This window comes from Vidua macroura, chromosome 20, assembly GCF_024509145.1.
Source record: "Vidua macroura isolate BioBank_ID:100142 chromosome 20, ASM2450914v1, whole genome shotgun sequence".
NCBI classification, from domain to species: domain Eukaryota; kingdom Metazoa; phylum Chordata; class Aves; order Passeriformes; family Viduidae; genus Vidua; species Vidua macroura.
Genome location: NC_071590.1, coordinates 6,757,637 through 6,782,481, shown reverse-complemented (window position 1 = coordinate 6,782,481; position 24,845 = coordinate 6,757,637). Strand labels below are relative to the sequence as shown.

At 62.2% G+C, this 24,845-nt stretch overlaps 2 protein-coding genes across 4 annotated transcripts in view; one reads left to right on the top strand and one right to left on the bottom strand.

The window, feature by feature from the left end:
• Positions 1–126: 126 nt before the first annotated feature.
• On the bottom strand, positions 127–18,041 carry DPH1 (diphthamide biosynthesis 1). 2 transcript variants are annotated; one of them, XM_053995329.1, is made up of 12 exons: positions 17,766–18,038; positions 16,880–17,026; positions 14,599–14,662; positions 7,084–7,205; positions 5,237–5,391; positions 4,497–4,618; positions 3,237–3,305; positions 2,378–2,534; positions 1,383–1,483; positions 1,073–1,151; positions 634–765; positions 127–292 (listed from the first exon to the last, which is right to left on the bottom strand). In XM_053995329.1, exons 1-12 carry the CDS (start codon positions 17,812–17,814, stop codon positions 218–220), a joined length of 1,272 nt encoding a protein of 423 aa, XP_053851304.1. In that variant the 5' UTR covers positions 17,815–18,038; the 3' UTR covers positions 127–217. The 2 variants fall into 2 exon arrangements, with proteins under 2 accessions (XP_053851304.1, XP_053851306.1); XM_053995331.1 differs by lacking the exon at positions 127–292 and having other exon boundaries at positions 680–765; positions 1,391–1,483; positions 17,766–18,041.
• Positions 18,042–18,124: 83 nt separating this feature from the next.
• The window catches only part of RTN4RL1 (reticulon 4 receptor like 1), a 30,219-nt gene continuing 23,498 nt past the window's right edge, over positions 18,125–24,845 (top strand). The window contains exon 1 of one of the 2 annotated variants that reach the window (XM_053995327.1): positions 18,125–18,260. In XM_053995327.1, the coding sequence (XP_053851302.1) occupies positions 18,221–18,260 (40 nt within the window). In that variant the 5' untranslated portion in view covers positions 18,125–18,220. Of the gene's footprint in view, positions 18,261–19,286; positions 19,665–24,845 lie in introns of those variants that run through there. The other variant, XM_053995328.1, reaches the window with a different exon arrangement.

Sequence of the window (24,845 nt, the reverse complement as noted above, 5' to 3'; positions counted from 1 at the left end):
CGGGGCGGGCGGGACGCGACCCCCGGCACGGCCCGGTCCTGCAAGGGGCAATCCCCGCGGACAGCCGGGCTCGGTTCTTGCGGGCAGTGGTGTTGTCGAGTTACGGGGTGCGACCCCATCCATTCCAGTAGAGGGGGGTCCCCGGTGGTGCTTACAGCAGCGGCGACCCCGCCTCTGCCCATGCCGGGTCCCAGAGCGCGGCAGCCGCGGGCGACACTCACGAAGCTGCGAGGTCCCCGGTGCTTGGCTGCTCCCCGCCCTCGGGCGGGGCGAGGGGCGCGGGTGGCTTCCCCTGCAGGGAAAGGGAGGGTCAGGGATGTCCCAGCCCCAGCCGGAGCTGCGATGAGCCCGTCCGTGCCCAGCCCGCAGCACCCCGCGGGGGAACCCCCCCCTTTCCCGGGGAGCCGCGGGGATCGGCAGGGGCTCACCCCGACAGGGCTGGGCAGAGCCGCGTGTCCCTCCCCAGGGCCGGGCTGGCATTGTCCCCGTTACTGTTCGATGGTAACGACACCACGGGGTGGCGCTTTCGGTACGCGGCACCGGGCACCGAGCGGCACCGGGTGCTCAGCCCGTCCCGGTGCTCTCACCGGCCCGAGGGACCGAGCGGGGACCCGGTGTCCCCCCGCTGCCCACCTGTGCCGGCCGCCCGCGGCGCGGGGGCTGTGTGCCACCGTGGTTCACCGTCCACGGCCCCAGGGACTGGCTGGCGTAGAAGTCCATGGGATAAGGCTGCTGCCACTCGATGTCCTGGAGAGCCACCGCAGCCTGCGGAGAGGACCGGGGATGAGTCCCCGAGCACTGCCCGCAGAGGGGAAGCTGGCGGTGCTGGGAGAGGTCCCAGCATCCAGCCTGCTGTGCCGAGGAGGGCACTGCTGGGGCAAAGCTGGAGGCTCTGGGAATCCCAGTGGTTTCCCAAAAGACTGGATATCCCAGCAGCATGCCTGGACTGTGCACAGAGCACAGATGGAGAGAGGAGGGGACACTGTCTGGGTGCAGGGACATCCCCAAGCCTGCTCTGGTGCATCACCCCAAGCCAGGACCGTCCCCCCAAAACAGAGAGGGGTGTGCTCACCTCATAGGGTGTCAGCAGTGGCTTGCTGAAGGCCTCTCCCCAGTCGATGGAGAGCCGGGGACAGGCTACCTGCACCCACCTGGAAGGGAAATGTCACAACGGGGATGAGCATTTTGGGAAGAACACGGCACAGTGAAGCCCCTCAGCAGAACCCCAGAAGGTCCTCACTGTGCCAGCACCACTCTGGTAAGGACAGCCATGCCCCTTCCCTGCACAGTGACAGCAGGACAGCAGTGTCAGGGACAGCTTCAAGCGGGAATTGCACAGGGATGGGACACCCTGGGGCTGGAGGGGGGTCAGCAGCACTCACACATCCACCTGGGGCAAGAGCTTTAACTTGCTGGGGAAGATCTCAGACAGCAGCACCCGCACGTAGGGCCGGCCTAGGGCGCGGAGACGTGACTCCAGGTGCTGCAGGGGAAAAAGGAAGGGTTAGAGTCCCCCAGCAAGCCCCCCCAAGCCCTGCCCACAGCCCCTTGTTGGCCATCAGACCCTCTGAGGGTCCAGCTCTGCCCCACGTGTCCCCTTGGCAGTCATAGGCCAGACTGTGGCCATGGCTCCGGCTTGTGCCCAGCTCTCCCCAGCACGTGCCTCAGCCTAATGAAGTAATTACTGCTCAATGACAACAATCTGTTCTCGTTAGCAGCTGCCTGCCCTGGGACACCCGCCTGTCTTGGGCTGGCTGCAGCCAGAGCTTTCAGGAGGAGGACAGGGGCCAGAGATGTCCTTGTCCTCCAGAGCCAGCACTAATCAGCCCCTGCCCAGCCAGCCCTGGCCATGCCCGTGCCCTGCCCGCTGTGGAAGAGCAGCTGCTGGGACCTTGCTGCCCTGCTCTGCCCATTGGTCCCTGCACTGCCTCAAATCTCACCTGTGGCTACCCCAGCATTTCTGGGTGTGAGCAGGGCCACCGTGCTCAGAGGGCAGAACTCTGCTGTCCTGCTCCCCTCACCCAGCCGGGTGCAGAAAGCACCAGCACGGCAGCTGAGCAGGGCTGCTGAACCTGATCGGAAGTTCATCCAATTAAAACAAACCCAGCCAATTAATTGCCGAGCTGTCTGGACGGTGGGGGGGGGGGGGAGGTTCTCCAAGACTGGCCAGCTCTCCCCAGGAAGGGGTTTAATGAGCCCTTGTCCAGCCTCCCTCATCTGCTGCTAATTGCCCACGCAGACCGGGGCCAGTGGCCACTGATGGGTTGCCAGCGGTGCCACATCCACCCTCACCCTGGCAGCGATGCTCACCAGTCCTTCCCCCCATCCAACAGCAGTGCCTGGTGCCCGGTGGGGACACTGGGGAGGGGGCTGGTACCTGTAGGATGCTGGGGGAGCCCTGACGTCCCAGCGTGCCCAGGATGAGTCCCCAGCAGCGGGCAGTGCTGGCAGTGCGGATGGCGTCCTGCCGGGCGCGGTGCATGCGCTCGTGGCTGTAGTGCTCCTGCGAGAACACTTTGCTGTAGGGATCGTACCTGCAAAGCACAGCCAGGCTCACACGGGCTCCATCACCTGCCCTCCTCCCAGTGATGCCCGTCCCTCATTAGCACTAATTGCCTCCCACAGCATCTGTCCTCCTGGCTGATGTAGGGCCCAGCCGGCTCGTTAGGGGACAAGGACAGGGATAGGGACAAGTGTCCCACCTCAGCACCCAGCACAGCCTCGGCTCCGTGCTCGGCTTCACACTCGGCTCCCCCCCCATCCTGGCTCATCAATTATGAAGAATTCTTTGATTTGTTGCTTTGTTTGACGAGGAGAATTTTAATCAAATCCCACTCGGGTTTCGGCAGCTTCACCAGCGCCATAAACCTGACGTGCGCCTCCCGTTTGTAACAAACGACCTACTAGGAAATTCAGATTCTGCCAAATGGGCCCAGCCTTTCACTCCTGATATTTCATCTGCTTTCAGCGGCCTCATCATCGCGCTTTATGGCCTCTGCCTGCAGCAGCCGGGCTTTAATGGCTGCACCTCCACGAGCTTTCACAGGTACTTGTCAAAATGTTTATATTCAGCTGGAGTAAATGGCTGGTGTTCATCTCCCCCAAGCACATCCTCACCCACCCCGTGGCCTCTCACCTGCCCATGCCTGCTGCTGGCAGCTGCCTGCCCAGCCCTGGGGGGCACATGGGGACAGATGGGGTGGTCCCCACCATGGGACTGGAGTGGGTGCCTGTACCTGTATGCAGGTATCCCTGGGTTGGCAATCATGATGGACTCCAGGTGGAAGCGCCCGTCGCCCAAATACCTGCCGAGAGGGGAGGGAGAGCTATGGCACTGGGAAACAGCAGCACCCCATCCACGTGTCCTTCCCAAACTGCAGCACAGTGGAGCTGTCAGGAATCCAAGCTCCTGTGCTGGGACCCAGGGGCAGCAGGCACAGAAGGGCTCCCGGGCATGGCAGGGCTGGAGAGGCAGCCATGCTCAGAGCAAGGAGGGGTGCTCACACCAGCACGGGGTGGCTGGGAGCTGCTCCATCTCAATGGCTGGCTCTAGACGTTGCTGCTTCCATTTCTAATCGGATTTCCAGTCAGCAATTACATTTCAAAGCCTTTCATTCAGCTGCCCTAATGGAGTGAGGGCCTGGAAAATGAATTCAGACGTAAAACTTGACTAGATTTTGCCCTTAATTGGAGAATGACATTTTGGGAGATCAAAGCTAATTTGTCTGCAAAAGTTAGCCCCAGAGACGGTGCAAAGAAGAAAATAATAATGCAGAGAGGACGCAGGTAAGGCCGAGTGCACCTGCGCGGGTTGGTACCGCACTGCCACTCCTGTGCCAGCTGCAACGACCCACTCTCACCAATGCAGTGCCAGCCTGGCTGCCCCTGCCTGCTCCCGATGTCCTTGGGGAGATGGAAAGTGGCTCAGGATGAATCCAGAGCTCTCACTGCCCCTGTGTCCAGCAATTTGGAGCCCAGCTCCCTGCATGGCCGTGCTTGGAAAGGCACTGGTGCTGTTGGCTCCCAGCAACATGGGCAAGAAGGAGTTCAGCAGGGCCCAAACCCACACCTGGGCTCCCCAGCTCCCCCCAAGGGTGGGGTCCTTGTATTTATTTATTCTGCAGCACACTGTATTCACAGTACATTAAGCATTTCCATTACCTAAAATAATTAGGTGATAGGAAGCGAAGTGCTCCCTCTAATTTGCTGTCCTTAAATAAAATTAATGTTGCTGTGATGTTGGGCCCCGGCCATTTGTCTTTTCCAATTATCCACCCGCCCTTCCATCTATTATCTATTCTGATATACGACTCAATTATTTCCTCCCTGCTACAAGCACACGCCACTTAAAGCAGTGTGAGGAGCTGAAGGGGGCCTATCCCAGCCTGTGGATAACCCTCACCACCCCGAAAATTACACAAAACCAGGTAGGGGGTGCAGGAAGGATGGCAAGTCTGGGCCAGGCAGGAGGATGCTGAAGGACCCCGGGTACTTACACGATGGCATCCGTGTCCTGAGCGAGCCGGGGTGACGTACAGCCCAGGATCTCTCCCGGGGACAGTGGCTTGCACTGGGGCACGCACACCTTGTACTGGGAGCGCAGCTCCTGTGACACTGCCTGTGGGAGACGTGGGGTCAGCAGGGACAGGCCATGGCACAAAGGGTGGCTGAGGACCCTTAGGGACACCCCGACCCTGGCAGTCCCAGCTGTCGTGACCCAGTGGAGGGGAACCAGCCCGCTCGGGGTGGCACCAGGAACAGCCCTGCCAGCCGGGATGCTCAGCGAGGCTCAGCCAACGTATCAATTAAAAGACAATGGAAAAGGCTTAACGCTTGGATAGCCCCGTGTTTTGATAGACACGGCTCAAGAGGCTCATTCATCTCCTCCCCTCCTGCCCAGCCGGCCGTTCAGGGGCAGACAGACAGACCCGCCGGAGCTTCCCCGGCCGCTGCCGGCACTGCATCAAAATGCCAAGTGCTCCACCGCCTGCCCTGACATTTCCAGAGCAGCTCCCGGGGGAGCTGGGGAGGGGTGCCGCCATGAAACATTGATCAGAGTTATTATAAAGTACTTGATCAACATTATGGCAGCACCACATTATTGCAGCGACTGTCAGAGAGGAACCAGCTCCACCAGCACCCCGGGGCAGCCGCTCCCACCGTGGGGCTGGGACAGGGAAGGGCTGAGCCAGAGGAAAACTCAGGGGGAGACAAAAGCCAGGGATTTCCATCTCACCTGCACCGTGGAGACGAACTGGATGGTGCTGACCAGGGCCAGGGAGGTGCCTGCTGCAAAGTTGAAGCGAATGGTCTCAAGAAAATGGGATGCATCGATCTTTATGTCCACGAACACATAGAGCATCTTCAGCCCCTGCGTGGAGTCGATGGGAACTGGTGACAGGAAGAGACAGGGTCTGAGTGTGGGGTACACCCGGGGCTCCAGCGAGCCCCAGGCTGTTGCTGCCTGCAGCTGGGGGATAAAGCATGTTGGTGGGGCTCCCTGTGCCCCAAACTGCCCTGGCATAGGCAGGGTGGGCTGTGCCATCCCTCTGCCTGTGCTGGCACCCAGGGCAGGGGGTGCAGATGGGAACCACAGAGAGCACCGGCTCAGTTTCTCTCCAGATAATGGCAGCCTGGGGAATCAATGAACACAAATCTAATTACCCCTGGTGCTAAGAAGCCTTTGTCACCACGATTAAGTGAATAATTAAAGTACACAGAGTCCACATCGATCCACAGCTCCACGTTCACTTCCCATTTTGGTGCTCTTTGCCTGATCACAATTAAGTGCAAATTACTCCCTCCTGCGGGGCACGTGGGGCTGGGAGGGAGCAGGAAGGACTGTGTGCTTCACCACTGGCCACCCTGGTGACAGGACCAACCTGGGCAGCTCAAAAGGAGCCCAGCATCCTCACAGCAGCCCATGGATAATCCAGGGTGCCCTGTAACCCGTCCAACTCTGCCCTGTGACCCACCCACTCCAGAGCAGGCAAGGGCGACAAGGCCATGGGCAGCAGATGGCAGCTGGTCTGGTGACAGCCTGGCAGTGCCTGCCTGTCCCTGCAGGGAGCAGCTCCAGCTGATGTGACTCCCATTCCCCAGATATGGATATGGCCCCTTCCTCCCCTTCCCGCTGTTCATTCATGAGCAGCAGGCTACAAACCAGGAGTTTTATACTCCCTGTTCCAGTGGTGCCCATAACCCTCCTTCCGTAACAAAGCACCTAGCACATGTATTTATCACCAGGAACGCTCACACCGACGTGGCTTTCAGGACAGAGTTCTCTACTGGGGAGTCAGTATTTCATACAGAGCCTGATGCAATTCTTCAAACCTGTTTATAGGGCCCCATAAACGTCCAGGAGGGCTGCCAGGTGCTGGGAGCGTGGCAGCAGCGGGGATGCACACACCTCCTGCTCACTGTGGCAATTCTGCAGATCCACCTTAAAACCCAGAGCGTCTTATTGTTATTTTTGGGCTGATTCCATCCTGGGTGGACTTCAAAGTTAGCAGCATCTGGGACAGCAGCGCAGTTTCCATGGCAACTGGATCCAGAGTACTGTCCGCCTGGGGAGCACACAGCCTCCTCCTCCTCCTCCCTTCCCTGCCCAGCCTGCACTGTATCCGCACAGCCGCCTTTCCTGGCCCCGGGGCAAGTGGGACCCCCAGGCCCTTGCTCTCCTCTGCCATCATTCCCTTTGTCATCACTCCACAGAGGCCAGGTGGGGAGCAAGAGCAGCCTCATCCCCTGGGCCAGCGGGGTCCTGCCAAGCCATGGCCTTGCTGCTCTGCTCTTGGGGACACGTCTGGATCCGTGCGCTGCTGCAGCAGCCGAGCAGGATGAGCACGCCCTGCTGCGCCCAAAATCCTGCCCGTGAGCAACCACCCAGCCAGCCTGGCCCCATCCAAAGCCAGCAGCTGAAGCTGCAGAACAGAAAGCCCTCTGGGAAGGGATTAGCCTTTGGCACTGAGTCTCCGAGCTGGCGTCGAGAGGGGCGTGGAGTTCTCAGCGTGGCACGGTGGCAGCAGCACAGCCTCCACAGTGCCACACCCCAGCAGCAGCCCGGGACTCGGTGCCACCTACTTAGGCAACTGTGTCCATAGTGCACCAGGAAGTCAGCGCCCAGGGCCCGGGCCGTGTAGTCATCCACGCAGCAGGCGCCGTAGGTCACGTCACCCATCACCACTGCCTCTGCATCCGTGAATCTGTGGGAAGGCAGAGCACTGAGGGTCACGGCCGTGTCACCACAGCCCAGGTTCTGTCCCCCAGCCCCGTGGCATGTCACTATAGGGGGACCCCGTGCTGCCACCGAGCCACGCGCCGAAGAGGACAAGCACTGGCTACTCTCCGAGATGTCAACATGATTAAGCTGGAGAGCGCTAATCCGCCTCTTCAATTGGGTAAAGCTGTTTGCAATTCAGCGGATTATCCACTCATCAAACAATACGCTGCCAGATTCCTAATGCTCCAGCGGGGAGAGCAGCAGAGGGAGACCCGGCACAGCGTGGTGCCACCGCTTCCACCAGCCAGCCCTGGGGACTGGAGCTGTCCTGGCATCCCTTGCGGTGCCAGCCAAGCCACCATCACCCCGTGGCTGGGCACTCTGTGAGCCAGTGAATCCAATCTGCACATGACTGTGTCAGCCCTGGATGCCAGTTTGGCCAAGCTGGGTGACCTCCAGAAGAGCTGGTGCTTAAGTGGCACTTGGCGAGGGAAAGAAACAAATCACCACTGGTGCTGTCCCCTACCCCCAGTGCTCCAGTCCAAACCCACCTGGCACCTGCCGGCCTGTGGGTGAAGGGGCACACACCAGCGCTGAGCAGCAAAGCCAGGGCTCTGGCATGATTCAGAGGCACCACCTTTGTGGGTATTTATTGCACCATTTTGGGGGATTATTAGCTTGGCTACCTTCCCAGGGAGCTGCCGCAGCAGGATGAGAGCAGGTATCACGATGACAAAGCCCCGCGCCTGGAGGGGCTGCTTAAACCAGATGCTAATTCCTTATTTAATCGAGGCCCAGTGTAGCTCGGTGCCAGCGGGGTCCCCCCTGCTGCTGGCAAAGGAGACCAGGGAAGGAGGGGGTGCTGGCACAGCGTCACCCCCTGCAGCACCCATCGCTGGCTGGGGGCCAGGGTCCCGCGCTCCCCCCAAGCGCCAGGCAGGGAGCGTTACGTCGGCGGCAAGAATAGAAATGGTGGGCAGAGCTGGGCAGATGGCAGAAGGTGGAGAAATGGCGGAGCGTGCTGAATATTAACAGCTCCGGCCCATCCGTCAGCGCCCGGGGAGGGGGACAGGGGAGCAGCAACGCTGGAGCATCCCCGAGGAGGGGGCACAGCCATCCTCACCTCTGAGTCCGGCCTGCGCAGCTCCCGCTCCACAAGGGTTGGGGATGCAGCTGGGGAACGTCAGAAGATGGGCAGGATCCTGCCAGCACCCAAATCCCGCGATTCCTCACGGCCAGCGTGGCCTGGATGGGAGGATGGCTCCTCCACTGCCCACGTGGCCACGCCGTGGGGCTGGGGGCTGCTGGTGAAGGTTCGAGAAGGCTCTTCCCACCCTTCTGAGCCCCCAGCCCTCCTCTAATGAGAGGTGATGAGATGAACATGAATCAGACTCCACACATCTCAGCAAAAGTGGAAAATTATTCAGCTCCTTAAGATTCAGGATGGGGAGGTCTGACTCAGAGCGGCAGCCAGCGCCGCTTAATTTTTTATAGATTAAAATGTATGCAAATTGGCCCAAACCCCAGAGAAAGTCCCTGGGGGTGAAGAGCAAGAAAGTGAAATAGCAACGGTGGAAGGAGGAGGGCAGAGGTGCCCGTGGCCCTGCCCGATGTGTGGGGCTGCAGCTGGGCAGGGAGAGATGAGGCTGAGCCCTGCACTGGCCATGGGCAAGATTCCTCCTCTGGCTGCAGGGAGTGGAGTCACAGGAGAGCAAAGAGGCCACGGGATGGTGCCTGGTGAGGAGGGAACCCAATGGTGCTGGCAAGGCCAGGAGCCCGGTGGTGCTGCAGGAAGGTCTCCAGGATGGCACACACCAGGATCACCCGCTCCGGCTGGGCTGGGCTGGACAATCGAGCAGAGCCATAATCATCTCCTGAGACAAATCAAAGGCAGGCGCCAGGGCCTCCCCTTGATGTTTTAATCAGTTGAGTGTCGCCAGAGTCTTTCATCAAACTACAGAGGAAGGAAATGTCAATTAGCAACCACCTGCCTCCGATGCGGGCTGGGGAGCTGCTTGCCAACCAGCCCAGACCAGGACATGGGCAAGGAGCTGCCACGGCAGCATCCTTGTCAGTGTTTTGTGTCCCTGGAAGTTGTCACAGCCACAGATAGGTCCCAGCAGCGTGCTGGCAGTGGTGACAGGGATGTCCCCACCCAGCGCCGAGACGCTCATTACAGCTGGGAGCTCATGAATATTGAACACGTGGGGAGGTTATTCATCTTTTACATCCCGCAAACCCCGGCTCATTCTGAAAAACCGCCTGGCCTTAGCATTTTTCTCATCCGCCCCTAATTCATTATCTGCTCCTTTAAACAGATGGCTCCCAAAATCCCATTTATAAAGTGCCATGCTCAGCACTGGCAGGATGTGCTCCAGGGCAGGCCAGGTCCCTGTCCCAACCCCAGCTGGGACCCCCTGGCCCTCCCAGCCCTGCTCCCCAGTGCAGGATGGAGGCAGCAGCAATCCAGGGACAAGTTTTGGGGCTGAAAACGCTGGGTCAGAGACATGCACATGGAGCCTGCATATCTCCAAGCATGGGGTAGCCAGCCCCTGTCACCTGAGCACAGGCACTTGGCTGGAGCAGCCCTGATTTATCCCAGCCCCTCGAAAAATGAATGAGAACATTTGCTGCTGGCAGGAGCGCAAGGTCCCTTGGCAGTGTGTGAATGATACAGTGCTGGTCCTCAAGCCATGAGGCAGAGAGCAGCTCTGTCCAGCAGGGACAAGTCCTCAGCCCCTGTGTGTCCACCAGCCCTTGGTGGGGAGGGGATGGAGGGGACTGGGCTGAGAGTGGCCAGTCCTGGCACCCCCGTGCTGTGGGAGGATGGAGCCGGCACTGGGATGCCAGGGTGCCTGTGTATTGTGCTGGGAACATGGACACGGTGCAGACTGCCCCTTGCCTCACCTGCGTGTGGCCTTTCAAATACCCCACAACCACCCCACAAACTCCACCCCCACTGCCTGCTCTGTGCCCAAGCCCAGCGTGTCCCAGGACACCCGTGGGTGCTGCTGTCCTGGGCTGTGGGGGCTGAGCCCAGCCCTGGCTGACAACAGTGCACTTAATTAGCAGAGAAGCCCATCACCAAGCCCCATTACCAGACTCCCAACTTCATTAGCACAGGAAGGCTGCACATAATTAAAATAATGAGTTTGTGATTTTATTGCAGTTGGTGCTGGAAGAGCCCGGCTGCAGCTGGGCAGTGATGGAGCCCCACAGAGCTTCTGCAAGCGGGGCACAATGAGGAGAGGTCTCCCCTCTGTCTCCCCACAGCCCCCCAGGAGGAACCATCTCCAGCTGGCTCCTCTCCCCTGAAGGGACTTCCCACTCTGTCCTCACTATAGGTGGCAGGGCAAACACCACCTCACAAAGGGCATGTCCCAGGGCACCCCAGCTTTGCTGGTCCCGTAGCAGTGAGAAAACCCCAAAATAAGGCAAACCAAGGGGCAGTGCACGTTGGTTGTAAAGGCACCATGACCATCCTGTGTCCTCTCTTCACAACACAGAGCTCTGTGGGATACAAGGAGGTGGCATGGGGCACTGGTCGTGCGCACCACACCTGTGCTGGCACATCCCAGCCTGGGAGCTGATAGCCCTATAGACCCCACACATTCCCCCCGGCCCAACCCCCACCCCCGGCGCAGCCACCACCCGGGTAGAAGGTTTTGAACATCTCCAATGAAGTGAGAACTTCATTCCTCCTAATGACGCTGTTGTGTGGTTAATGACAGTGATTAAGTTCCCCTGCACAGTGTGCACCCGCTGCCAGAGCCTCCAGGTTGTGCTGAAAAGGACGAGGGGAGAAGGGAAAGCAGCGCTGGCCAGCAGAGCCACAGCACTGTGCAGCTCAGGCCAGATCTTGATCTCTGTTAGTGTCCCAGGGTGGCCTTTTGGGACCTCCTGGTGATGCTGCCATCTTCATCACAGCATTCAGTCCCACACTGCTCAGGGCCACATGGCAGACCTGCCTGGCCAAGGGACCTGGCACCTGCTGGCACTGGGAACCTGCTGGGCACACCAGCCATGGCACCGGGTACTGTGGGGCACACTGTCCATCAGAGCCTGTTTTGTCCTGGCCATAGTGGGGCATTTCAAGCTCTGCCACAGCTGTTGGGCTGTGCACATAGATGTTTAACTCTTTATTTCTCAACTAGGACCTGCTGTGACTCCAAAAATCTCTGTATGCTCCTGAGTCACCAGGATGAGACTAGGATGGTCTGTGCACCTCCAGCACCACCTCGCATGGATCTTCAAAAGCCACTGGGAGTTGGGAGGTGTTTAAAGCTGTGACAGGGCAGCCTCTGCGGGCATCAGGACACCCCTGGGCCCCCCTGCCATTGCCCATCCCTGCCACCAAGCCTCAGCTGATTAGCAGGAGCCTCTCACCCCGGAGTGGCACAGGAAGACAGAGGGATTAGCAGCTGCGAAGCCTGACAGCCGACTTTATTAACACGGCATCAAAAGCCCAGCTGAGAGCCCAGCTGATCCGTCTGCTCCAGCCCCGGCAGGGAGGGGAGCAGGGGTCCGCTCCTGGCTGCACAGCCCCCAGCTGCAAGCTGGTGGCGCAGGGGGACACGACTGCCACCTCCCCGGCATGGCAGCGGGTGGGCTGGGGGGCTGCCCCTCCCCGAGCTGTGGTCCGAGCTCCCCCCACGCGGCTCTCCACGCTGCCGCCCCCCAGCACGAGTTCCCCTCTGCCGAATTACATCAGCCGTGACAAATGGAGCCAATTTGGAAGGTGCCGCGGGAGTGTCGTGATGTGGCGCCGGCAGCGCGCAGACCCCGGCCCCGACGCCCCCCCCCCCCCCCCCCCCCCGGCAGCCGGGCCGCTCGCCCCGGCACAGCTTTGACAATGACAAACCTATTAACGGTAATTAACTGGCCTCACACCGGTCAATGCTCCGAGCTCGCTCTCGATTTCAAAGGCTCCAGGCTGAGAACCCCACCGGCCTTTCCGGCGGCGGCTGTGATGCTTCGGCTACATCTTCATCCCCGCAGCCCCTCGGGGCTCGGCCAGCGCCAGTGCAATGCTGGGAAGCTCAGACAGGCCCCACCTGGCCGCCCCCTCCCCTCCTTACTCCACGGAGCTCCCCGGGGGCCTGCTCTTCCCACATGGCAGTGAGGGACGTGGTGACACTGCCATCCCACTGCACGGGGACAGACAGACGCACAGCGAGCACCGTGTCCCCCTGGAGCCGCCTGTGCTGCGGGGGAGTGAGCCACATCCCCGCTCTTGGCTCTCCCCAGCGCCACCAGGCCACGGCACAAATATTCTATTAAAAGGCAGCTCCAGCAGAAGGGATAAATATTCAGTCTGAGTGGCAGCTGACACGGCTCCAGTTCAACCAAAACACACAGGGGTGGGCACTGTCACCCCAGGGGCACCAGCCCCGGGCACGGCTCTGCAGCCAGCAGCAGAGAATGCAGGGGAGGAAAAACTCACTCCCCAAACTCCCACCAGCAAGGACAGGGCAGGAGGCTGTAGGAATGGGCTGGGGAAAGGGGCTGCTCGCTGAGCAATGTCCCCAGTGGGCACACAGGTATTCCTGTCACGCTCAACCCTCACATCTTCTCTGTCACCAGGAGGGACACCAGCCCAGGGCTGATGGTACCCCCAAGCCCCTGTCCCCAGCCTGGTGATGGCAGCCAGAGCACACAGCTGCAGCGATTCCTGTCACGTCGGAGGCTCATCCGGCCCCAGCACTGGGTGAGGAGGGCCAGCAGGAGCCGGCGGCCGAGCTTCCATTCCACATTAATGCTGGCGATGAATATTAATAGCAGGAAGAGGCAGGAACTAACGAGGCCACCTGCCGATTCACACCTCACCTCCAGCAGTGTAACTGGGTCCCCAGTGTGTCCCCGAGAGAGTGGACACAGGGCTGGGCTCAGTCCTGCCCACAGCCACAATCCTCCAGCTGGCAGTGCTGGTACCCAGCACAGCCACATCCCCAGCCAGGGTCACGGATGGCACCCACTGCTCCCAGTAAGGGATTGGCAGTGGGGTGTCTCTGGGTGCTGCATGGTGGCAGTGAGGGAAGGATACAGCCCTTCTGCTCAGCCTTGAAGCCATCCCACATCCAAACACCATCCCATCAGTGCCCCCACATCCCCTCCCTTGGCTGGGCTCCTCCACCCACGCAGCACCCATCTCCCACCAGCACCCCTCACCAGCCCAGCAAGGATGCCAGCACCCCAGAATCCAGCGGCACCCTGGCATTCAGCACCCTGGAATCCACCATCCACCAGGATGTGGGGCTTAAGGTTTCATTCAGATAAAAGAGCCCCTTAATCCGCTGCCTTTGAAGTCGGAGACATGAAAGCGGCTGGGTGCCAAAGCTGGAGAGGAGGCAGCTCCACTTAAAGGGACAAGCCCACGCAGAGCTGCCCACACTCGCACCCATCCCCTGCCCCCCGCGCCCGTCCCTTGCCCGCGCCCACCTTCCCACCGAGTGTGGGGCTGCCGCGGGGGAGACGATGGGGACAAAGCCCGCGGGCACGGCTGCCTTCCCACCCAGCACAGCAGCTGCAGCTAGGCGAGGCTGCTGGCCTCGGCAAGGCAGCTGCTAATGAGTGCCACGACCCCGATGGCAGACGAGGCACGAAGTGCTATTAGCACTAATTCATTGTGCTAAAACAGAGAAGGGCTGCGGAAGGGGCTGTGGTAGGTGGGGAGGAAGGCAGCCGCGCTCAGCAGGAAAGAGATCACGGCCAATTTCTGCAAGGTGCCTGCATCCACTGTCACTGCACAGCCCAGCTCCTCTCCAGTGCTTCAGCCTCGCTTCTCAAGCGAGAAAATCAAGAGAGGCATGGAAAAATCAAGAGAGGAGCCGTGGCAAAGGGGTCACCCAGCAGGAGCGACCCTTTCCGTGCCATCACCGTGGCCTGAAGCCTGCCCAGCCGCAGCAAGGCTGCCCCTGCGCATCTCCGTGCCGGGCAGCGAGGCTGCAGAGGCAGGACGAGGCCGGGGGGAGGAGGCTGGGTCCCTGCCGCAGCGGTGGCCCCGCTGCCGGCCCTCCCCTGGCCGGGCTGGCGTCAGCTGCTTGTGAACACGGCTGCTCCCCGGCTCCAGCACCCCTGCGGGGCCCCGGCACGCTGAGCCTGTCAGCAGCTCCCGGCACGGCGGAGAGGGGAGGAGAAGCCAGGCACTGAGGGCTGGGCTGGCACCGCGCCGGTCCCTGTCCCCGGGGCTGGCAGCAGGTCCCTGTGACCTGCCCCAGGGCTGCCCAGCTGTGCCCAGCCAGGTTGTGGCCCCAGCCACAGCACGTCCTCATCCATAGCCCTGGGCCTCTTCCTGCCCTGTAGCCAACCCATCCCCAGCAGTAGCCCCCATACCCTTGCCAGCCCCAGAGCCCCGCAGGGAAAAGCCGTGGTCTTACCGCTCAATGATGTCAGCGATGGTGCAGGCGAACATGAGGAGCCCTTCTGGCATCTGCAGGGCCACTGGGAAGAGAAACAGCCACGGGGTTAGGAGGGGCTGGAAGGGACATCTTGAAGTGGGGACCAGCTCAAGGTGCAGCCACAAACCACCCTCCTCAAACCTGCCAGGTGTTGGCCAAAAATCCGGGTGGCTCTGGCAGCTGGGGTGCAGACTGTCCTGCCTTGGGCTGTATCCACTCTCCCTGTGCACACACCTCATCCCTCCCTGAACCCACTGACACTGCTGGCCTCTCCCACTTCCCAAAGTAATGACTTCCAGATTTTAATTATGTGCTGCACAGCAAAAGGAACTTTCTTCTGTTTATTTTAAACCTGCTCCTAATAATGTAAACACGTGCCCCTGGTTCTCCTGGTACGAGAAAGAGTGAATAATCATCCCCTGTTCAGCCTCTCCACATCATTCACAATTCTACATCCCTATCATATCCCCTTTCGTTCACCTCTTTTCCAACTAAAGGATCTAAACCTATTTAATCTCTCCTTATACAGAAGCTGCTCCAAACCTTTGATCATCCTCACTGCCCTTTTCAACACCTCCCTCACAGCTTTTCTCTCCATTTCAGGAGGGTGGCCAGCAACAACCGCAGCATTGTGCCTTGCAGGAATTTATTCAACAACAAATTATGTTTCCTCATTTGCTCCCTCCTCACAGAACAATCAGAACAATCCCTATTCCTCCAAAGGCCAGCGAACTGCCCAGTGCCTGGGAGCCCCCCATGGGGTGGTGGGGAGGAGCAGGGACCATGATGGAGGAGGTAAATGGAGGAGGCCCCATTAATCCTATTGTTTCACCTCCCAATGCCACTAAGATATCCCAGCTTCCGTGCTATCTATCCAAACACTCTCTCCAGATTCCCCTCCAACAAAATCCCCGTGCTTCCAGGCCCAACCCACTGGCCAGTGTGGAGCTGTGTAAAAGCCCGGCTCAAATTAGGCTGATCCCACTCTGTTCCAACCTTCAGGGCCAAGGAAAGCTGCACATGCTCTGCCAGCCCCTGGCTGACCTGGCAGGGATGGAAGTTCCATATCCCAGCATCCCCCAGCCCATCTGAGACTATTTTGGCCCATTTGGAGCTGCCTTCCAGCCCAGATCTGCAAACAGCGGGTTGGCAGGAGGCAGCTGGGTCGCTCTCCACCATTGTCACAGAACAATGGGGAGAGGGGGTGCTCCCCAACCCCCCCCCAAAACCCCAGAGCAGGCAGGGCACAGGCAGGGCTGGCTGCAGCCCTGTGGGAGCCCGCGTTCCCCCAGCAACGAGCCCCTGGCTGGTGTCAGCACACGCGGATTTTTAAATCCCAGCACGGCTGGCTGGCTGATGGGCTCCGCTCCCAGCTCGGAAACCTAAATCCCAGCCGCATATTTACATTTAATTAGGAGGTGCCAAGCAGCAAAACACAGCAAGGAAAGCCAGAGCAGCAGGGCTGGGCGGCCTCGCCGTGTGCTGATGGGACACGCCCAGCCCTGACTCCCACCCCACAGCTGGAAAGGGCCGGACAGCCCCACAGCCTGCGGCCCTTCGGCACGGCAGCCGCAGCAGCTCAGCTTCCACAACATCCTCGTGATGCCTGCCAGCTCGGTGGCAGCAGGCAGCGACATTCCCAGGTGGATACAAAGCATTTCAAATCCACGAGCAGCCCCTGTCTGCACGTGAAGTCAGGGTGGGGACGCTGGTGACACCCGGGGATGGAGGGGGAGGCTCCGAGCCCTGCTGCTGATCACACATCGCTCCGTGGGATGCACAGGCTGTGCAGGGAAAGCCCTGGCACCACTCCTGAAGCCTCCACAATCATCCCCTGCTCCTCTGCGGCTACACAACCTTCTGAGGAAGGTTCAGACCAGAGAGCAGCACAGCCCAGCTCCCTGCCAGCCCCACCCGGTGCCCGCTGTTGTGGGGCTGCCCCTTCCCTGCCCCAGCAGTGTGTCAGGAAAGCGCAGGGAGAGAGGAGAGAGGCAAGAGGAGCACAGCAGGGACCTGGCCAGCATCCCAGACACATCTCCAGGCTGACAGGTCCACGCAGCTCAACCTGTCCTGTCCGATGCGATTATAATCCAGAGAAACAGATCTATTAACCCCCCTCGGGAGGAGGAGAGCTCGCCAAGACAGAGCCTAAACACACGGGGGGCACAGCAGCAGCTCAGCCCCAGCCTCACCTGCCCCACGGGGGTCCCACCAGCACAAACCAGCCCCAAAACCGCTCATGCCCCGGGGCAGCGCTCACCCTTCCTGGCCCGAGCCTGCCGGATGCGCCAGATGGTCTTGGGGATCTCGAAGTTGTAGTTGGGGGGCAGGGCCTCGGCCGCCTCCCGCAGCTCCGCGTTGCCCAGGATCTCCTCGGGGATCTGCTGGGCCACGTGCCGCGCTCGGGCTGCGGGACAAACGGGGGGGACCTAAAGGAGCCGTCGGAGGGGAGGGGATGGGTGGGGAGCGCAGCCCGCACGCCGCGGGCCACCAGCAGCCTTGCTGTCCTCATGCCAGTCCTTGGTGCTCAAACCCCTCGGGACAAGCGGGGGAAAGCGGTGGGGTGCTGCCCTTCACGCTGGGGGCAGATCGCTAGCGCTTTTCAGAGGAACAAGGGGTTTTTTTAGCCCAGAAAGCGCCGCAGTAACGATGTGAAACCCTGTGAGCGCGGCTGGCTGTCCCCACAGCGAGGGGACAGCACGCACAGCCCCTCAGGGCTCATGGGCCAGCACCGCGGTGGCACCCTAATGCACCCCCGTTTCCCCAACAAGGGGATCCCGTTATCCCACCGGGAAAAAGCCGCCCAGCGCCGGGTGATCCATCCCCGGGAGCCTCATCCTGAAGCCGCCCCCCGACAGCAGCCGCCCCCCTACATCTCGGCGATGCCAGAGTGCAGCGGGGGAGTGACAGCAGGGGGATTATTCACTATTTCCAGCCCAACACCGGCACTCACGAGCCACCAAACCCTCCCCGCACGGCCCACGGGACAACCGACAAAGGGCCAGCTGGGCCGGGCCGGCGGCGGGGGTGGCCGGGATGGTGGCGGAGCCACCTCCCGCCACCGGCCCGGACTCCCCCGTCGAGGCAACCAAAACAACGCGCGGTAGCGGCCCCGGGAACCCCGCGCTGAGCCGGTCCCAGCCCACCTTTGGCGGGCACCGGGGCCGCGCTCCCGGCCCGCACGGGGGCCGCCATGGCTGTGGCGCACGTGGAGGCGGGAAGGCAGCACTAAGCGATCCCCGCGCAAGGCCGGAGCAGTCGCCGGCCGAGAGCTCGAGCTCGGGAGCGCACCGGCGGGCCCCGACGGGACGGGCGGTGCGGCGGGGACCGAGCGCTCCCGCCACGGTCCCGCCGGGGCGCTGGGAGTGCGGTGGGGTGTGACAAGCGCTGCGATGGCGGGGCTGTCCGCCCTTCACGTCGGGGATGTGGTCCCGCCGCATCCCTCGCGGCGCTGACAGTTTCAGGGTTAACGGTCCTAAACGTTAACACAGGGACGGGGCGGGGGCACCGGGAGCGTTGTCGTGGTGACGGGTCCGTGTGTGTCGTCCCCCCCCCCCCCCCACCCCCCTGCGAAGCATGGGGCAAGAGGGACCGGAGGGTCATGGGGACCCCCTGGAGACCACGGGGATCCCGACGGTGCAGTAAGGACAGCAGCGCTCCCGGTGGAATAACGGGACCCGCTCGGGGCAGTGGGGACAGCAGCGTTCCCGCTGGAGTAACGGGAGCCGCGGTGGGACAGAGGGAGGGAGGCAAGAGGGACCCTCGAGAGGCAGGAGGGACAGTCCGCGGTCAGCGGGGACCTCCAGGGGACGATAGAAGACCGAGGAGGCAGCGGGGATCCCCCGGCGGGGCGGTGGGGACAGCTGCGGTCCCGGTGGGATAACGGGACCCCCTGCGGTGCACGGGGGAGGAGGCAGGAGGGACTGTCTGGGGACAGCGGGGACAGCTCGGGGGCACCGGGGTGTCGGGACCGCGGCGGGGAGCGCGGGGACAGCAGGAACCGGGAGACAAACGGGACAGCAGCGACCGGGAGGCAGAAAGGACAGCAGAGCCCCCGGTGGGGTATCCGTGACCCCGGTGGGACAGCAGGGAGCGGGTAGGGCGGAGGGGACCAGAAGGGGCGGAGGGCACCGTAGGGAGCGGCTGGGACCGTGCCGGGGCGGCGGGGACAGCGCGGACAGCAGAGACCCGGATCGGACGGCGACATCTCGGCAGGACACGGCGGGCAGAGGGGACGAGAAGGGGCCCCGAGGGGACGGCGGGTCCCCGGGGAGCGGCAGGGACGGTGCTGGGCAGGCGGGACAGCGGGGACAGCCGTGACCACGGCAGGCGCGGGGCGGCGCGGCGGAGCCTCGGTGCGATAACGGGGCGCCGTGTGGACGACGAGGGCAGTGGGGACAACGATGTGCCGGGGGTGACAGTCGGTCCCGGAGGGACCGCAGAGCCCCGGGGGGGTGGCGCTGGGCCATACCCCCCCGGTGGGGCGGAGGGAGGGCGGCGGCGCGGGGAACGGGAGCAGCGGCACTTTCACGAACTGTCCACGGGAGGCGGGAGAGGCGGCGGCGGCGGCGGCGGAAGGGGGGGCCCGGGGGGGGGGCTCGCCCAGCCCAGCCCAGCCCGGCCCAGCCCTGCCCGCCCCGTCGCTGCCCCGCCCCGCCCTGCCCAGCCCTGCCCGCCGCTGCAGGCAGCGCGGCACCGGCACCGGGCACCCCTTTATAGGCTCTGCCCGAGGGGGTGGGGGGCGGCGGCGGCCCCAGCCCCGAGGGGGCGGCTCCCCCCTAAAAGCCGGCGGCGGGACGCGCGGCGGGCAGAGGCGCGGCCGGCGCTCCCCGGTGCTCCGGGGCCGGCGCTCCCCGGTGCCGCTGCGGCTCGGCCCGCCATGCCCCCGCGGGGGCCGCTCGCCCGGGCTCCGGCTCCTCGTTCCCGGTACAGCAGCAGCCGCCGCCGCTGCTACCGCTCGCCGCCGCCGCGCCCGAGGCTCTGAGCGCCGCCGCCGCCGCCGCCGGGAGACCGCGCCCGCCCCGGCTCCAAGATGCTCCGCCAAGGTGAGCACCGCACCGGGAGGGCACCGGGTGCCGCGGGCACAGGGGGCAGCGGGGCCGGCCCCGAAGTTTGTCTCCCCGCCGAAGTTGGGGCCGCGCCGCCGGGCGCCCCCCGCCGCCACCGTGTTACCGGCGCCGCCACCGAGGCTCGGGCACCCCCCGGGGAGCGGCACCGGCGGGAGCGCAGCGCGGCGGGGAGGCGGGAGACCGGGAGGAGCGAAGGGAGGCAGGGCAGGCGCCGGGTCCCGCAGGACCGGGGACGCGGTGGGTCCCGCGGGCACCGGGGTACGGCGGGTCCCGGAGGCAGCGGGGATGCGGCGGGCGCGGGGGGGGGGGGGGGTCGGTGCTCGTCCCTCAGGGCGAGGGAACGGGAAACGGGGCTCACCGGGGAGCGCGGGGGGTTCGGCGGGGAAGTTGGGGCGAGCCGTCCCGTTCGACCCCCCCCCTCCGAGGAGAATCGCTCCGCTGTGACATCACGCGATTTCCATGGCAACCGCCTGGGACATCATCGGGGAGCTGTGTGACATCACGGCGAGGGGAGCAGCCGGCCCTTCCGGGGGTCCCGGACGGTTGGGGGGGGGGGAAGGACCCCCGGCCCCGCTGCACCGGAGCCAGTCGCGGGGAGATGCTGGGGACAGCGGTGCCATGCGGTGGGACCCCAGCTGGAGCCCCCCACTGCTGTCCCGTGCCCCAGGGAGGGGGCGGCCACACAGCCCCGGGCCCAGCCCTCGCCACCACCAGCACATGCCCCTCTCCGGCGAGGCTCGGGCAGCAGAGAAGGTGCCAACGCTGTGCGTGCAGCCCCTGGCACTGGGGTGCGGACCCCCAGGCAGGCAGGGCAGAGCCCCCGCTGCCACCCCAGAGATGCTTTTTCCCGCTGGGGGAAATGTCACCTTGTGGCTGTGTGGCCTCGCACTCGGATGCTCCTTTAGCTGGCTCCTGCCTCAGCTTTGTTTGGCGTGTTAACCCAACCCGGCTGGATGACTTGAGAACAAACCCCAAGCCTTCGGAGCAGCCCCGCTTTCCAGCCTCGATTCCCAGCCCTGGTGCAGCTGGCTGGAGGAAAAGCATCATCCAGGCTGGGAAACTGGGAGCCCGAGGTGGAGGCAGGCAGCGAGGCTGCCGACAGGGTTGGATCCCACCAGGGGTAGCCTGTTAAGGTCAAGATCTACAGCTTTCATTTGTGGAGCTAGAAAAACAAAATGCAAATTGAAGAGCCTGTGGGCTAAAGCAAAACCTATTCTTAAAGTTTTTGTCTTGTTAAGCAAGGAAATAGAGTGCCAAATAGGCTTTGTTAAGTGGCAGTCTAATTAATAATTTAAAATCTTGTAGCTGTCTTTCATTAGAATTTATCTGTACATCAACCACAAAATCAGTCAAACACACTCATTTATAAGTTAATACCGTTCCTGAATAATTCAACAGGCAGTTAGAGGAGGCCTCCATCCTGCCGACAGGTTCTCCCCTCCCTGCCTCACCGGGCCGGGCGCCCCTGGGCAGGGGGGCCCCGTCCCCAGCATGTGTCCCAAATTGGGTGTGGAGGGGACATCCCACATGTGAAGCAAGGGGACAAAGGGACAGCTGCTGCTGGGGCGCTGGGCTGGGGCCAAGCCCCTCTGTGGAGCTCCGGGGTGACTGATTTTGTCAAGGATGGTGGCAGTGCAAGGCTGTGCTGGTGGGTGGCAGCGCGGGCTGATGGTGGCACTGCCACCGCCTTCCACGTCCCACTGCTGGGGACCAGGCTTGAGGCTGGGGCCATGGCAGGGCTTGGGGCAGCAGGAGCTGTGCCGTGGTTGACACCTCCAAGGGAGGCAGCTCCGAGGGGACAGCTTCACACACGGTGCCACACGGGCAAAGTCGTTTGCAGCAGGATGGCGGCAGCGTGGCCGGGCAAGCGCTGCTATTCCTGAGGGCATTTTGGGCCTCTTGCACCCCGTGGGCTTCATCCGTGGAGTCACTGGTGGGGTTCAGGGTGGATTCTGTGCAGTGGGATGTCACTGGTGGCGTGGCAGTGGGTGACAGCGTGGGGTGCAGCTCCATCCGGGGTGAGGGTGTCACAGCCTTGTCAGAGGTGGCCGCAGGCAGCTGCAGGCAGGAGTGCAATACTGGCGATGCAGGAGAAGGAGATTTCCAGGTCAAGGATGACACCAAGGTCATGGGCAGCCACATCCCTGTCCCTTCCATCGCTCATCCCATCGACGGGGTGTCCAGCCTCCATCCCTCCCTGCCAGGGCAGCAGTCAGTGGGCAGGGTGCAGGCGCAGGCTGGACTGCGGTTCTTGCGCCGGGGAGCCAAGAGCCCAGAAACCTTTCTGCTTATAAAAGTTTAATTTCATAAAGAGCTGATAGGAAGCCACAAGCTCTCTGTGCCCGGTGAAGCAAGGGAGGGGGTCAGGATGCGGCCCAGGCTGTCCCTGCAGTGGTGCTGGGGGGGAGAGAGGAGGGCTCGGCAGACGAGACCTGCCTGGACCTGGAGTCGGAGCCGGGATGTGAAGGAGCCATCGCTGCTCAGTGACCTGCACTGATGGAGCCGGGCAGGGTCAGAGCCGTGGCCACGCTTGGCTGGATGTTATTCCCACTTTTTGCCGAAAATGCCACACCCAGCGCCCCGCAGTCCCATCTGGGTGCCGGAAGCTGTGGGTGACACTCCAGGTGGCCTCGAAGCGCTGCCCTAAAAACATCAGTGAACCTGCCCAGGAGATGTAAAAATATGCATTTTCCAGTGTGATTTCGCATCCATCTTTCCCTGAAGCACCTGGCAGTGCTGGAGCCAGTGGCACAGGCCAACAGCAGGGGCAGTGGGGCTCCATGGTTTGCAGGATGAGGCCACGAGTGGGATGTCATTGCCTTGGGGTCAGGCAGGAACTCGGGCTGCTGGAAACTGCTGGAGCGCTGATGGGCTTTGACAGCAAGAGCCAAAATCTTGTTTGAAGGCAAAAACCAGGCAGGGAAGTGTGGGAGCCTGGAGGGATGTGGTGGTGGCCAGGTGTGACCAGGGCTGCCTCCCACTGGGGCGTCCCCTGCTCCTGGCAGTGCCCCTGTGGGAGTGCAGAGGCAAAGCCCCCCTCGCAGAGGAGTGACCCAGGACACGGCCACTTCAGCCCCACATCACCTGTCCCACTATGCCCCACGCTGGGGCACCCCTGGGTGACACTGCCACTCATTCCCACCCCAGGGAGCTGCTCCAGTCTCCCCCAAACAGCCAAAAACTTGGGCTTTGTTTGCAAAGTGCAATTCCAGGGTTCAGCCACGATCAATAGAGACTTGGGTTATTAAGAGCAGATTATGTTTGCAGAGCTCTTTGGTGGAGCAGCAGCAGCACAGGCACCCATACCCCAGTGGTGGTGGCTGTTGTTTGGGTTCCCAGCAGGTTGGGATGGGCGAGGTGCTGCCCTCGTTCAGAACCCACCAAAGGCAGCTGAAATCTGATTTAAGAGCAGCTGCAACAAGTGGGAGGCTGCAGGGAGAGCCATGAGGCCAGGAGCAAGAGGGATCCTGGTGGGAGTCAGTGAGGAGGAGCTGGGGATCCGTGTGCTGGCACAGGCAGGGGTGCAGGGCACAGCCTCAGGAGCACCACTGGGATACAGGAGCATCCGTGCCCTCTCCAGCAAGGCTGCTCTTCCCCTGCTATTTTGGGTGATGCTGCTCAAGCCCAAGGTGGAAAGAGCTGGCTCAGCCTCAGGATCCTGTGCCAGCAGCAGGGCTGGTGCTGTCCTCGCTCTGGGTGTCAACACCACGTCCCATCTCCCAAATGGAGGAAGCACCAATCCCACCGATCCCCCTGTACCATCCCTGCGGAACAGCATCACCATGGAAACCCACAGCCCTGCGCCTGCCGCCCGGCAATCAGAGGGGGGACACTTTTAGGAGTATTATTTTTACTGATGACAAATGGTGAAGGCTCGCTGCTGACAAAGGAGATGAGCCCAGTGCTGGGCATCGCCTGTTTTCCCCGTGGCTGGTCTTTCTCCTGCTTTTCCTGCTGAGGGCACGTGCTGATGGGGCAGCCCTGGCTGTGCCCGGGTGTTTAGTGCGGGCAGGGCGAGCAGCAGATGCAGGACGGGAAGATGCGGGGGGCAATCTTCTTTGTGCAGATTAGGATTGGGGGTTATTAAGCGGAAAATGCTCCATTTGGTGTAGAAAGCTCCTTTTCCTTTTTAACAGCATATGTGCCCGCTGGCTGCTTGCTTCCCGGTGCTGTTGGCACAGCGGCTCGGAGCCGGCACGGCAGCTTGGAGCCCGCCCAGCTTTGGTGAGCGGCTTTTAGCGATGCTCCCGCCTGGGCCGGGAGAGCCGCGACCGCTCTGGTGGCTCACGGTGGCAAAAGCTGGTTCCTGTCACGGCTGTGTCTCTCACGGCCAGCGGGATGGGGTGGCAGCGGGATTTGGCCCCGGAGAGGTGATGGCACAGCAGGTCCGTGGAGGTCCAGCGTGGATCCAAACAGATCCCGTGTGTGGGGAGAGCGCGGTGCTGGAGCCGGAGGGTGTCAGAGGTGCTCCACGTGCTCCCTGAGTCCCGGCATCGCCATCACACGGGGAGGATGCAGCCGCTGTTTACTGGGGAGGGAATTTGGCTGCTGCTGCTCTGGCAGAGCTCCTTACGGAGCAGCCCTGCAAGCGGAGGGGAGGTGCCAGCGGCTCCGCCAGCCCCGTGTGCCGCACTTGGGAACCGCTTTCTATTTTTTCTTTCCAGCTGCATTTGCACCAGCGTTTGCATTGGTTTGCTTGGGGAAACCCCATCCCCGTGACCGCGGGACCCCCACGGTGCTACCCGAGGGGTGTAAAGCCCGTCCTTGGGCACGGAGAATGTCACGGGGCTTCTTTGGCCCGAGGTGACCTGGGTGAAGATCTTGTCCATGAGACCTTCACCCCAGCTGGGTGTCCACGTGCATTTGGTGCGTGCTTGCACCGGGCAGATCCCTTCTGATCCCCGCGGGGGGAAGGCAGAGGGGGACAAAAGCTGCCGGCTGCATCCGCTGCCAGCTCCTGCCTCCCTGAGCCTCCCTCCTTCCCTCCCTGCTGCCTGCAAATTCGGCATCCCATCGGGTGCTGGATACAGCCACGCTGCGGGAAGCACACCGGAGCCAGCAGAGGGGTTGGGATGATCCCCCCTCGGCAGGGATATGCCGAGGTGTTTGTGCTAACAAGCCCAGGGTATTATAATTTCAATGGAATTTAAAAAACAA

Bases quoted from the DNA above. Each gene is read 5' to 3' on its own strand.
- DPH1 (XM_053995329.1), bottom strand. From the start codon at position 17,814: ATGGCGGCCCCCGTGCGGGCCGGGAGCGCGGCCCCGGTGCCCGCCAAA. The intron at 5,392-7,083 runs GTAGGTGGCACC...TCCTGTCACCAG, and splicing joins CTATGGACACAGTTGCCTAA to TTCCCATCGACTCCACGCAG. The intron at 1,152-1,382 runs GTGAGTGCTGCT...TTTCCCTTCCAG, and splicing joins CTCTTGCCCCAGGTGGATGT to GTGGGTGCAGGTAGCCTGTC.